The sequence below is a fragment of the Desmodus rotundus genome, chromosome 9, assembly GCF_022682495.2.
Source record: "Desmodus rotundus isolate HL8 chromosome 9, HLdesRot8A.1, whole genome shotgun sequence".
In the NCBI taxonomy this organism is placed as follows: domain Eukaryota; kingdom Metazoa; phylum Chordata; class Mammalia; order Chiroptera; family Phyllostomidae; genus Desmodus; species Desmodus rotundus.
In genome coordinates, this window is record NC_071395.1 from 101,472,581 (window position 1) to 101,486,434 (window position 13,854).

General features: G+C 52.3%; 1 protein-coding gene across 10 annotated transcripts; it reads left to right on the top strand.

Annotated features, from left to right (window-relative positions):
* The first annotated feature begins 225 nt into the window (after nucleotides 1-225).
* Nucleotides 226-7,911, top strand: TAC4 (tachykinin precursor 4). Of its 10 annotated transcripts, none has more exons than XM_071219364.1 (5): nucleotides 226-513; nucleotides 3,443-3,481; nucleotides 5,128-5,161; nucleotides 5,980-6,082; nucleotides 7,545-7,911. In XM_071219364.1, exons 1-4 carry the CDS (start codon nucleotides 394-396, stop codon nucleotides 6,045-6,047), a joined length of 261 nt encoding a protein of 86 aa, XP_071075465.1. In that variant the 5' UTR covers nucleotides 226-393; the 3' UTR covers nucleotides 6,048-6,082; nucleotides 7,545-7,911. The 10 variants fall into 10 exon arrangements, with proteins under 10 accessions (XP_071075465.1, XP_071075466.1, XP_071075467.1 ...); XM_071219365.1 differs by having other exon boundaries at nucleotides 7,549-7,911; XM_071219366.1 differs by lacking the exon at nucleotides 7,545-7,911 and adding an exon at nucleotides 6,781-7,525 and having other exon boundaries at nucleotides 5,980-6,039.
* Nucleotides 7,912-13,854: the final 5,943 nt, after the last annotated feature.

Below are 13,854 nucleotides of genomic sequence, written 5' to 3' on the forward strand. Positions count from 1 at the left end.
TCCAGCCAGGAAGCTGGACGCCCCAGGTCCCACACACTGCCCCTTTGTGCACCTGCCACCAAAGGGAATGCAGCCAAAGCTGAGGCCACTGTCGCATCAGAGAGCTAAGCCCCAGGATCCAGTGCTGGGGGCGGTGGTGGAAGCGGTCTGGTCCCTCCCCTAAGCGTCCTGCTATCATTGGCCTTTCCAGCCAGGGAGGGAGGGGCATCCAGGAAATGTCCCTCTGAGGTCAGATAAGCTGAAGAAAGAAGTGGGGTAGCTGGTAGGACAAGGAACAGGTGGAACGTCCCTCACCTACAGGGAAGGAGCCAGAGAGAGGACTGGGCCTGCTGGAGGCGGCGTCTGCAGGCTGAGAAGGACTCCCGGAGGTCCCGGCACAGAGCAGCACCCACCATGCTGCTCTGCCGCACCCTGCTTCTCCTCATGGGGCTGTCTGCGTGCACTGTGGCAGGTGACAAGAAACTGGCTCTCGGTGGCACTGAAGCAAGGTCTTGGGTGACCATGACCCTGGAGGTAAATGGGGGAAAGGCAGGGATAATCCATGGTTGACGGGGCAACGGATCCCCTCCCTCCATGGCTGCCAGGAGAGCAGGCGGTACATGGCAAGGCGGGTTGGATGACACCCTTCTGTAGGTAGGTTCAAGGCCATGGCCCCGGGCCCAGCCGAGCTCCAACAGGACACATGCTTATGGGAGTGACACACACGGAGAGACAGAGAGAGAGAGAGATTTAACACTTACTTAACATGTATGTCCTAAATGCCTCATAAACATTAACACATTTAATTCTCCCATCCGCCTCACGGGGAAAGGAACAATTCACAGATAAGGGAACTTAGGCACAGAAAGGTCAAGTAGTTTGTCTAAGGTTATGCCCCTTGAAAGCACAATTGCACACCTTGCCCAAGGTCTTATTCCATGTATCTGGGTATCAGAGGACATTTCGGGAATTTCGAAGGGGCATCTTGGGGCAGGGTCACTGCTTCGTCTCACATGCAGAAAGTCTCGTTTCCTGACAAGTGCTGGTGCGACAGCCAATCTCCTCTACTAGACTGACCTGAGTGCTGTCGCGGGGGCGGGGGGGGGGGGGGGGGAATCCAGAAGTTAGAGACCAAGAACCTGTGTCTGGTAGGGGCGACCAAGATCTTGACCTTGGGGAGCTTCTGCTCAGATCGGGGAGAGAGACCAACAGAGACAGCAGGACCAGCGCTCAGGCAAAGTTTCCAGGAGGGTGGACAGTGGGACAAGGCCAAGCCTGGCCCCTCCTCGTCCCAGGATGGTGAGGACACAGGGGCCACAGGAACATCCACCGAATGAACAGCCATTCATGGTGGGTTTCCTTCCTGGTTTGTCTGAATGTGGAAGTGTTTGTAGTTGAAAAGGTAATAGGATGGGAAGGCCTGGGTTCAAGCCTCAGCTTCTCCACTGACTCCGTGTGACCTTGGGAAGGTCCCTGCTGCTCTCTGAACGTCAGTTTCCTCACCTGTAAATGAGGGGGAAAGACCCTGCTCCCCAGGTATGTTTCAAGCTTCACAGAGTCTATGCCCAACATCAGGGGACCTGACCTAGGCCTGGGGCCGCCGAGCTGTGCCAGGGAGCGCTCTGTGTGGCCACACGGGTATTGCTGGGTTTTCTACCTGCAAGCCCCTCACCTTGCAGCCAGGTGTACTGCTTGTTCTCCTTTGCTCTCATTTAACATCCCTCTGCTTCCCCAGACCCAGGGCTTAGAATGCAGGAGCCATGAATGCGAGTGAGGTGACAGAAGGAAAGGGGGCACTGTCACGGACCCCCCCTCCCCCCCCAGCTCGCAGTGCCCCTGCCTGCTGTTATCCCTGGAGAGAGATAAGGATGGGCTCGAAGGGGGGCAGGAGTCCTCCTCGAGTGAAGGGAAGGGTGTCTCCCAAGGGCCCCCCAGAAACCCAGTGGGTGGAAGAAAGGTGAGCCCTATTTAATTTATAAATAGCCATCCTCCCCAGCTTGCAGTTGATGGCTGCCTTTTACCAAGTGGTTTTCATGAGCTTTACAGAAATGGGTTCAAATCTCCAAAGAGACTTTTCTGATCCCTGGCCAGGCTAGGCAACTCCAGCCCAAGACAGATGCCCCCGCCACTGGCGTCCTAGGGAGGAGACGGATGGGAGTGACTGAATGAGTCCAAGTCTTAGAAAAAATCTACTCCTACTCCTGAAACTCAGGATGAGATTAGCTGTGAGAGGTTCAGGGGTTACTCCTGTATCCTGGTGTGTCCCTGCTGGTTCCTGGAGCTCCAGCACTGCCCCTGGGGAAACTGGGGGTGGTAGAGGGAGCCCCTGATCCCGCCCAGTGCTCAGCCCCCTGGCAGGGTGTTCATCACTCTCTCCATCGCCTGTCTTTGGCCTTCCTGGAAAAGGAGACCCACTCCCTTTCCTCCTCCCAGACTGTTCCTAGCTGTATCCCACAGGGCTGCGCTGCTGCGTCTCCCAGGCGCCATGCCAGGTCCTGGGTATGCAGAGACGTGAAACAGATCTAATGGGTGTCACCCACTGTCACTCTCCCACAGTGAGCCTTTCTCCCTCTTAGCAGGGGCCAGAGACAGAGAGAACTTTGCTCAAGGCTGGTGGAGGCATGAGAACATCAATTCACAGCCCTCGGCCCAGAACTTCGGCCGCATTCACTCAAGGATGACAATGCCTTTGCCCAGAGTAGTGGCCTCCAACCCAGGCCATATGCCGTGTTCCTCCTGGGAGGCCCAGGCTCCAGGGCAGGGTGAATCCGGGACAATGGGGGAATGCCAAAGGAAGAGGGGAGATGAGCGGGGTGGCGGGGGGATGCCATCTCTCCTTGCCTACTGGGTGTCCACCCCGAGTCCATCAGCTGCCCCCTCCTTGTCTGTCCCGGAGATGGAGCAGAACCCAGGCTCTGGAGCCAGACTTCTGGGTTTAAATCCCGACTCTGCCACTTCCTGTGTGATCTTGGAAAATCAGTTAACTTCCATGACTCTCGGTTTCCCCATCTACAAAATGGGAATAAATCATCGTCCCTACTTCTCATGGAGGTTGTGAAGAGTAAATGAAATTATGACTGTTGTGTTTGAGCCCCTGAGGCGGATGACTCGCGCCATCTCTCATTTCCTAGCTGATGACCTTGGACAAGTTATTGGATCTCTCTGTGCCTCGGTGCTTTCATTTATAAAGTGGTGACAATAACAGTACTTATTTTACGGGGTTTTAGTGAGGATTAAATGGAATTAATATGATAAAGTGCTTAGAACAGAGCCAGGAACGTAGTAGGTGAAACGTTGGCTATTAATTGTTATTGCTGCGTGGTATTTGTAAAGCATGCCAAAGAGCCCGGCGCCAGCACAGAGCAACTGTCAGTCACTGAAACTTATTGTTCACGCTGCCCCCGCTGCTGCCACCGTGCCAGCCTCCCTCCAGCTGTAACTAACAAACTCTCTGCTTTTACAGGAGGATGTGATCCCCAGTGTTCAGCTCCAGCTTCAGGAGGTGAAGAGGGGCAGAGTGAGCCAGTTCTTTGGGCTGATGGGGAAGCGGGTGGGAGGTGAGTGACAAAGGTGGGTGGGGTGCCCACGCAGGATTCTGGGTGGATTGTCACACCAAACAGGGGTCCTAGCTTAAAGCCCAGGACTCAGAGCCTGTTACTCCAGGCCAGTAGGGGTCACTCCAGGGATGGGGTGAGGTAGATAAGTTATCTTCCAAACCAAGACACTTTGGAGAGTGTTAGTTACGCTGGTAAACCTGGGCTGTCTCTGGCACACAGGGAATACAGTCACCCTAAGGGTAAGGGCAAATGCTTTGCACCCGCTGGTGTCTACTCACCTTCGATGCTATGGATGAATTTGGAGAGTGGCGGGGGAGCTACAGATCAGCGTCCAGGTGTGAGCAAAGCCACAGGCCAGGTTCCTAATTCTGCTTGTTTTGAATGGAATTGTTACAATGAACCTGTGTTCCCTAAGGGCACCCTCACCACGGGAGTAATGTCCTGGGGGGCCAAGGATAAAATTGTCACCATGGGAGTAATGTCCTGGGGGGCCAAGGATAAAATAGTCCCGACAGAGAGCAGTTTTCTCTTTCTTGTCAACATCATATACATTTTAAGTGGTGTTGGCGAGGGTGTGAAGGGCCTGGCACTTTCCCGCCCTGTCTGTTGGAGGGCGTGTTGACAATGGCCGTCAAAGTTGGACATGAGCACACCTTTTGACCAAGTCTCACTTTGGGGAGTCTACCCAGTGGAAATTCACAAGCCCTGAGGTAGTTGTACCAGGGTATTCATTGACAACTTGTCTGTAATAGCAAGAATTTAGAAATGACATGAAAGTCACCAGGAGGGGAATAGTCAAATATAGTAGGCACACCCATCAAAGAGGATGAGGCGGATGTGTGGAAAAACGCAGGAAGATCTCCAAGGTTCTGGTTCAATGGAAAAAACAAGTCATATAATGGTATGTATGACAGGAGCCTGCTTGCTTTTTTTTAACGGCATACAAATATACGCATGCATGAGGAAAGTTCTAGAGACATAATGATCTGATTGTCAATAGTGATTACGTCGAGGATAGGAAGTGGAGGTGAGAGAAAGTGAAGCGGGACTTTCATTTTCACTGTACAAGCCTCTATATTATTGATTCTTTTTATAGTGGGCAAGTATTCAAAGACTGCTTTATAGTTAAAAATATGCATGTAAAAATAGAGAAAACCTGTGACCACATACTTTTGGCCATCGTGTCCTCCTCAAGAAAATGACTTTGGGACTGGGCCATTTCAGAGTTCTCTTCCAAATCTGACGCCCCTCGAGAAGCAGGGGATAGGTGTATGAGAGACATATTTATTGAGCACCTACTAGGCTCTCATGTGCTTAAGCCTCACAACCACAGCCTCTTCACCATGAGCAAGGAAACTAAGGTTCTAGTAGGGTAAATGCTTTTCAAGGATGCCCAGCCAGTGCTAGGTGCCAGGGCCTTCCCCTCCTCCACACTGCCCCCTAGCAGGAGCAGGCTTATGGCTCAGCCACGGAGGATAATGGGTAGTGGCTGGGGTTCCACCGAAGGCCCATCACAGGCATTGAGACCCCCACCGCACCCAGCCCCCAGGGAAGCAGTGCAGCCCTCATTCCTTCTTTCTCTTTCCCCCAGGGATGCCTCCTAACCAGCCTACAAGAACAAACGGGTATGTGTTGTCCAGACCTTCCCCTCAGCACGCTTTCCGGGGAGGGTCCAGTTGTCCGAGCCTCAAACAGGTCAGGGAGGTGAGGGGAGGAGCCCTGGCCAGGGGCACATGCGCCAGGCTGGCGTTACCAAGGGTGGTCTGTGCATGCCTAGGGAGTAGTTGCAGGGATAAGAAAGAAACAGGTGATGAGACCAGTTCTGCCAAAGCTTCAAAATTACCTTGGGTAATTTTAACCTAAAGCCTGCAAATGGAAAAACTAATTAATCCATTTCCCACCTGGCAACCTCAGGAATCTTAAAAGTGCAAATCTGAGCAGCCAGTAACCTGCCAAAAATCCTTTGATGAAAAGGGAAAAAGAAAACCAGCCAAGATTTACCCACCCTCTGCCTCCCTCCACCCCTCCCCACTGCTCTCAAACCAATGCCCTAAGGACTCACCCCACTCTCCAGGGCGGCCCTCTCTGACGTGGCTCCCAGCCCCATCTCTCCTTCCCTGACCACCTGCCCTGCCCAGAGGGAGCTTGTCTCCATGGGCATAATGCTGTCCTTGGCACACCACACTGTCCCGCTGGGTCACAAGCTTGGGGGCTCTGGAGTGGAGACCCTCCCACAGTCAGGATCCACGGTATCCGCAATATACAGTGGTTTCTGTAAGAAGTGCCCAATGGGTGTTTGGGGAAAGAAGGGTGATTGAAAAACAACTCCATCTATGAGGCCCCAGCTCCGGCCCCATCCCTGCCCTTCATGGGTCCCCAAGAAGACAGCCTTCCTCTGCTGTACTTTCTCCTCCTTCTCTATCTCTTCTCTCTCCACCTCCAGGGCATCAGCGAGGACAGATGGTCCAGGACCTCCCAGGCAGGAGAGGACCATCTACGGAAGGTCGGTGAGAGCCTCTGGTAGACTGCAAGGGCATCCTGAAAAGGTGACAGATACTTTGCTGTCAGTCTCGACAGTGGGGGCTAGACGGCTAGACAGACAGAACAGGCTTCCCACCAGCTAGGCTGAGGCCCTGCAGAAGACAGCAGTTGAGGTACAGGCAGGATTTGATGATACAGGCTTGACCTAGCTGTAGCCCTGATGCTGCACCCTCTCCACCAACACACCCAGGTACCCTCTGCCCGCCCAGCTTGCAGGGCCAGCTGGAGCCACAGAGAATGATGCGGTTTCCCAGACCCTGGAGCATCCCCCTTCTCCCTCACTAATCATTGATCATTTGAAAGTCATGCCTGTAGTCTTAAGATATTTTCTGTCTTCAGCAATTGTACCTAAGTACAAATCACCCTCAGAGGGGAAGCATGCTAAGCGGCTATCAACTACGACCACACCCCAAATGGGTCAAGGGTATGCACAGTAAAGGAACAGGCATGCAAACAGGTAAGGGAGTCAGCCTGGGGGAGTGATCAATCGCTCAAGCCAGCCCTGGCCAGTGCGGCTCAGTTGGTTGGAGTGTGGCCCCGTAACCTGAAGTGTCGTGGCCTCCATCCGTGGTCACGGCACATGCTTAGGTTGCGGGTTGGGTTCCTGGTCTGGGTACGTAGGAGAGGCAACCCAATCAATGTTTTTTTTCTCATATCAATGTTTCACTCCATCCCTCTCTCCCTTCCTCCCCACCCCACTAAGATCAATAAGTACGTCATCCAGTGAGGATTAAAAAAAAAACCTCAAGCCAGCCCAAACAAGACTGAGGACAGACGGCGTTCTAACCTGTCAGAGACCCTGAGCTCCAGTGTGCCTTTGCTAAGGCCTGGCCTCTTCCCCAGGAGCTGCAGACTTCGGGGCCCCTCTCTCACTTTCCTAACAGAACACCTGCTCCTTCCAAAATAGGCTCTTGGGAATAAAGACGGGGGTGTGGGGGGCCCTCGATTTTCCCCTAAGATTTTTTTCCCAAGTGTTTGTTTGAGCCTTTCCATTTAAGGACCATGGAAGTCACCCCAATACCAACACAGAAATGAATGTCCCTCATGCAGAGTGTGGGCAGGAACGTTAAGTCATTTTTCAGGGATGGAAAGCAACTTGCCCAGAGTCACACAGTGAGCTGATAACAGAGCCAGGACTAAGAGCTGTGTCTCCTGTCTCCTTGTCCAAGGCACTTTCCACGTCCCTAGGAGGGCCTTTGGGATTTTAAATGCTGGATCACCACTTCCCCTCCTTCAGATAGGATAACTAAGGGTTGGCTCTGCCCATACTCTGGAGGCACCTACCACCGCCTAATGCAAGACACAGCAGACAGGCCTATAATTTGATCACCCTAGATATCTGCATCCAGAGAAACAGGAGTTAGGGGAATGGAGGGCCTTAGGTGGAGGGACTTGGGAAGGCCTCCAAGGGTGGAGGGGCCAGGCAAGACTCTCCAAACCACCGACCACGTACGAAACTCTTCCCAGGCAGAGAGGGTGAGGAGCACTGGTAGGAATGAGAGCCCCCATCGCATGCTGCCCTGAGGATGAAACCCCTTCTCCACGCCTGGACGTTCCAGCAGACCAGCCGGCCAGGCCACTCGCGTGTGTGCCATGTGCAACACTGGCATGTCCCACCAGGCTCACAGAGACCTCGGAGGGGTTCCTTCCAGGACTCTGTCTCGCGCAGCGGCCGCGCAGAGCGTGCACTGTCCTCGCAGCCTCAAACTGGGCGACCTGGTCTCCCTCAGCACTCGGAGCCCTTATCTCACTGCACTGCAGCGTCGGGTCTCCCCCCCACTCTGTCTCCTGTGCCCACAGCATAGCAGGGGCTCAATAAATGAACGAACGGTCATGGCTGCTTCTCCATTTCAGGGCAGAGAGCAGGAATGGCCTGGGCTATGCACCCTGCCCAGCTGCTCGTCACATCAGCAGGCCAGAAGGCCTGGCCCAGAATTGCAAAGGGCAATATGAAACAGCCCTGGTCCCTACCTGTGGGAGGGAAAACAGGTTTGCAACACCGGTAAGGACGACAGCCTCAGCCTGAACGTAGCCAGCCACCTTCTCTCTACTCACTGTACCGATGGATCTCAAGGACCCAAATCCATGTGTCTTCTGACTTGGAGAAGAATTGAGTCCCAGGTCCCTCATCTAATATAAGACAACGGTTAGGACACAGGCGATCAGTTAGTCCGTGAGTATCTGCATGAGCTCCAGAGGAATGAAATACTTCCCACCCTCAGGGAGCCCCCAGCCCGATGGGGAGACCCCTGTGCCTGCCCCGGTGGTTTACAGGCAAGACACAGAGGACCCCAGGATGCTTAGAAGGGGCTCATCACCCAGAATAAAATCCTAGAGGGCAAAATTAGGTAACAAACATCAAGGTGTTGAAAGGAATGAGTTGGGCGCTTCGTGGGTTCAGCAGTTAAAGGGATTCATTATTTCACTAGGCTACATAACACTGACCTTTTCTGTGTCCGTCTCCAAAAAGAAGGTAATAGGTTATGAGTGTTTGGGGGCATCTGATTCTTGGGGGAAGGGAGTGTGGCACTAAGCTGTATAAAGGGAAGGGAACATGGGAAAGAAGGAGGCATTGGTGGAGAGGGCAGGCCTTTCAGGTGGTGCCAAGGGTGTTAGACCAGCAGAGGCCGCAAAGGAGGCCAAATGGAGCCAGTACAACCAGCAAGGTTCTTCTGTTCGACCTGCAGTGAAACGATCTGCCTTAAAGCTGTTCGTCGTAAGCCCCGAATAACCCCCAAGCCTCTTTCTTCCGCTCACACCTTACCCTTGTCCAGTGAGAAATACAATAAGCAGGAACCACACAACCCGCTCCTGACACCACTGTAGAATCGCCCACCACTCCTGACCTCTGCCCCACCAGGCCGCCTGCTGTCTTCTCCCTACCCCATGCTGGGGTCAGTGCCAGGAGGTGGTTCGCTAATGACCCAGCTTGAAGGATCGGCAAGAGGGTTAAAGATTTTATTCATGTTTGAAGTTTGGAATGTTTAGGAAAAACTAAATTCACCAGTTATTTAGTGAGTTTCCTCTATGTGCCAGCACTTCACTGGAAATCCAGGTGGGACTGGGAGAGGGAAATAGGAGACTAGAATTTGTCCCCCAAGAACTAACCACCTTCTAGGGTAGTCGAGATGGACTTGCTCTGGGTAAAGGCCATGCCCTGCTCCCCACTCAGCTTCCTCAAACCCACCGTGTTCACTCAAGCTTATGGTTTCTGCCCATGCCATTCTCTTCCCATCCTGGTGAATTCTCCCTCAAGGTCAATGTCTCTGGAACACTCTCCCAGCCCAGGCACTAAACATTGGCTCCCCCCTCTGAGTTCCCGAAGCACTTGGCGATCTCTCATTACAGCACTTACATGATGCTGTTATAATGCTTTATCTCTTCAAGTACATGGAACACGTCTTCCTTATCTTTATCCCAGTGCCAACAATAGTGCCTGGCACCTAATACTGTTTTGACAAAGGACTTTCACTTCCTGTCCTCAGGGTGCCACGAAGGAGCCAAACTTAACACAAGTAACTGAAATAAATGACAGCAGCTACTGGTCATGGAATGCATGTCCCGTAGTTCTCAAACATATCCAAACACTTAACCCTTGACCCCCTGCCTCGAAGCTCCTCCTGTCGTTGGCATCTCTATAAATGGCACCTCTATGTACCCAGCTGCCCAAGCCAGAAGCCTGGGAGTTACCTCGACCCCCCATTCCCCACATTTAACACATCCCCTGGTGGTTGGGTCTCCCAAAACCTATCTCGAATGCATCTTGCCACCTTTGCTACCACCGTCAATACAAGCCATTGTCACCCCTCACAGCAGCCTCCTGCTTCCATCTCACTGCCAGACTCACCCTAGTCTGTTCTCCATCCAGAACGGGACGTTCTAAAGTGGGACATTAGATCACGTCCATTCCAGCCCCTACTGGCTACGGTGTGCACGGTTTCCTAGCATAAACCCGACAGCCTTGCCCAGGCCTCCAAGGCCCTGTGCTCTAGTCCTTCCCCCTCAGCTGCCTCACTCACCCATCCCCAGGCTTTCTCTCAGGTGCCCACGCACACCACACGCCTGCCTGCCTGCCTGCCTGCCTCAGGGTCTCCCTTCAGGCTCTCCTGCCTGAACCCTGCCCCAGCACTGCTAAACATCCAGTTCCCAAATGGTCCATGAAAAAAATATCTACACATCAGCCATTCTGCAAGACTATTTACCTTCATAATTACTATCCTCATTCTATAGATGCTTGAAGGTACGGGGGAAATGGCAGAGCCAGGCTTTGAGCCCAGGCGCCTTCACTCCAAACACACTCAACCCCTACCCTACTTGCTCGGTCTACGCCATAACCGTACATGCAAGTGGAATTGTACAACTGTACACCCAGGTGGAATTGTGAGACTTTATAAGGAATTCCTTTTTAGCTGGGCCTGCTTGAATAGGTAGGAAAGAAAGTTCCAAATGTCTGCCACCCCTCCCCGACCCCTCTGCTCTGCCCCGGCATACTGGTTTTTCAAGAGGCTCCTCCCAGATCAAATCACTCCAGGAAACCTTGCACTCTCTCCCCTTCATGGAAATCCCAAGAGGGAGGTTTTGAAAGACCCTGAAGTCAAGGAACACACTGATACCCAACCTGAACTCGGTGTTTTCCAAGCGCCCCTTGTGCCCACACTGCCTTGTGTTTGATGGGACACACCTGGGGGAGCGCTGAGGTGGGAGGATTCGCAGCGGAAACAGGAAAGGGGCAGCGACTACTCTAGTTGCCCAGCGAAGCTGTGTGCGGGGAGTGATGAGAGACAGCTGTGTAGATGAGGAGACTTGAAAGCCAGAACGTGAACTTAACCCAATGAACAACGGGCAGTCACGTCAATCCCCCCCCCCCAAAATGTCACCCGAGGACATTTTTTCATTGCTTTCAGAGAGGGAGGGAGAGGGATACACACACCAATCTGCTACCTTCTCACATGCATCCCAACCGGGGGGTCAAACCTGCAACTTGGGATGTGTCTAACCAGGAATCAAGTTTGCGACCTTTTGGTCTACGGGACAACACTCCAACCAACCGAGCCACCCTGGCCAGGGCCACATCAATTCTTGAGTAGGAAAGTGATGAGCCATGTCTCGAGAGTAGGGTAGTCACTCTTCCTTATCCACTTCCATGAGGAGGTAGCCAAGAATTCTAAGGCCAGGCAGGGCGCTCAGAAGCAATTTGATTGACAAGCTGAGATATGCTGAATGAAGAGGCTCTGAGGGTGCCATTATATGGAATATGAATAGTGCCCCCTGGAGTCACACAAAGTGGTGTCCCTTTCCTGGGCACATCTGGCCTCTAATCACAGGCAAGTGTTAAGGGAACCTACAAGGCCCAACCGAGTACCAGCCCTTTGGTTTCAACAGTGCTCTTCCTTCACTTACCCTCGGCCTCCGAGAGCAGCGTTTCTCACAATTCCCTAGGGGGCAGGCCCCGCCCGGACGCTTCTTTAGCTTCACGCTAGCTATCGGCAGGGCCCACTTGGGAGGCTGCACTCAGCCAGCACTTGCGGTTTTGGTGCTGTTGGCTGCAGCCCCTCCATTCTCCCGCACATGGTTTCTCCTATGTGGTCCCTCACAAAAAATACTCAGTTCAGCTCAAGCTTCCGGTTTGGGAACCTGTCAGCTGGTTTCCAAGAGCAAAAGTGGAAACTTCCAAAATATTACTTTGCCACATTTAGTACAAAGTCCAGCCCACACTCGAGATGATCTACCACACCTTTGTTGTGAGATAAGAGCGTAGGTTTCTAATAACTTTGGGATAAATATGAAGTGAGTTATTCCCAGAAACAAACACCCAGTTAAGAAAGACTGGCTTCTTGGAATGAACATGACGTGTCAAGAATAAAGGTGTTTCTCTCTCACAGAGAACATCTCGGAGGGTACCAGAGCCACGGTTGCGCAATAGTATGCTATTTTCTCCACACGCGGGCACAAACCAACCCACCCCTACCCCGCAGCAGGGGCAGCGTGACCTGCATCTGCAGGGACCGCACAGGGCAGAAGACCAACTGCCATTCCAGCTCCGGGGGCATCGCTCCCCAGCGGGCAGTCCTTTCTGTCCTCCTCAGTAACCTTTATTGGCATTTGGTTGAAGATACCACAAAGGAAGTGGGCAATTATCCTGCCCCCAACAGTAGGAAACAGTCTGGAGGAGAGGCTGTCATAGAAGTGTGCAGCAAAAAGTGCTGATGTAAAACCAGTGGCGACCTGATTCTGTAAGTCCATGATTCCAACGCATAGCTAAAGGTAGTTTCTAAAATTCTAGAATTCCTGGCACTTGTTTACTTTTCACTTTCTTCTCACTAACAGGCAAAATGCCTCAACAGTGTTTTGTGCAACTGTGAGGCCATAAAGGAAACATGCTGAGAGCCAGGGAGCCAGGCCTCTCCCTAGTTACCACTTCCCCCACTCAACGGGAGGTTACTTGAGCCTGCACACTCCAAGGACTAGCCAAGGGCCTTGCTGTGCGTGCAGGTAGGCAGGAAGCAGATTCTCCAACCAGGGGATCTTATTTCTTCACCTCAGTCCAGGAACGAACGGATTTCGAGGGCTCAATTTTTTCAACTACACACAACTGTGTATATTATGTACATTTAAAAGAAGACCCGATACTTAAGATTCTCAAAAGCAAGGATCACTGCTGAGCTTTGCTGCTTGATCTTAGCACCTCTCATAACCCATGTTTTATAAAGATTTCATTTAGAGAGAGGGGGAGGAAAAGAGGGAGAGAAACATCAATGTGTGGTTGCCTCTCATGTATTCTCCTACTGGGGACCAGGCCTGTAACCCAGGCATGTGCCCTGGCGGGGAATTGAACTGGCAACCCTTTGGTTCATAGGCTGGCACTCAATCCACTGAACCACACCAGCCAGGGCCCAAGTTTCTTGAATGTCATATGACTTATCAATTGCTCTTCAAAGGAAGACAGGGATGTTTATCACTACCCTGGAAGTCACTAGTACAATATACATCCAAAAAGGCCCTTTCCATTTGTTCCATATTCCAGAAGGAAATGGTGTAGTGTGGGCAAGCCGCAGTCTGTTTCTCTATACCGGTTTTTCATATGTGGTCCCAACCTTGATCTGAACTGGCTTCACAGGAACTCCATTTGAGGACATTCCTAACCCCAGCCAGGCAACCTGCCCAGAACTACAGGGACAAACCAAAGCTGAGGACAAGTCAAAAGCATCATCTTGCTATATAAAGGACACACCGTATTGTCAAAGATCACTAATGACTCGTCACTCCCTGGTGAGAAATGGGAAGCCGGGCGCAGAGGCCATTGGATGACTCACGGCAGCATGTCACGTACGGAGTTTGGGGCCAGAGAAGCAGGGCTCTCATTCTGCTCCTACGTCTCAGCAGCAAGGTTCGGAGCCTCAAATCTTCTTAAGTAGAAAGGGATGTAATGCCCACCTTGGCCCTGGCCGGGTAGCTCTGTTCGTTAGAGGTCATCCCAACACAGGCCAAGGTTGTGGATTTGATCACCAGTCAGGGCACATACAGGAAGCAACCAATGAATGCATAGGTGGAACAAACTGATGTTTCTCCCTTCCCCCCTCTCTAAAAAATTAGTTTAAAAAAACTGCCCACCTTACAGCAGTGGTGTGGTGAGGACGGAAGGAAACCACTCCAGTGATGGGACGGCGCTCACTCAAGTTTATTCCGAAACCAGCAGCAAAGCCAGAATGAGGCACAGCTTCCACTTCCTCACTTAGGTCTCTGGCCCCCAACTGCTTCTTATAGAATCAACTAAAAT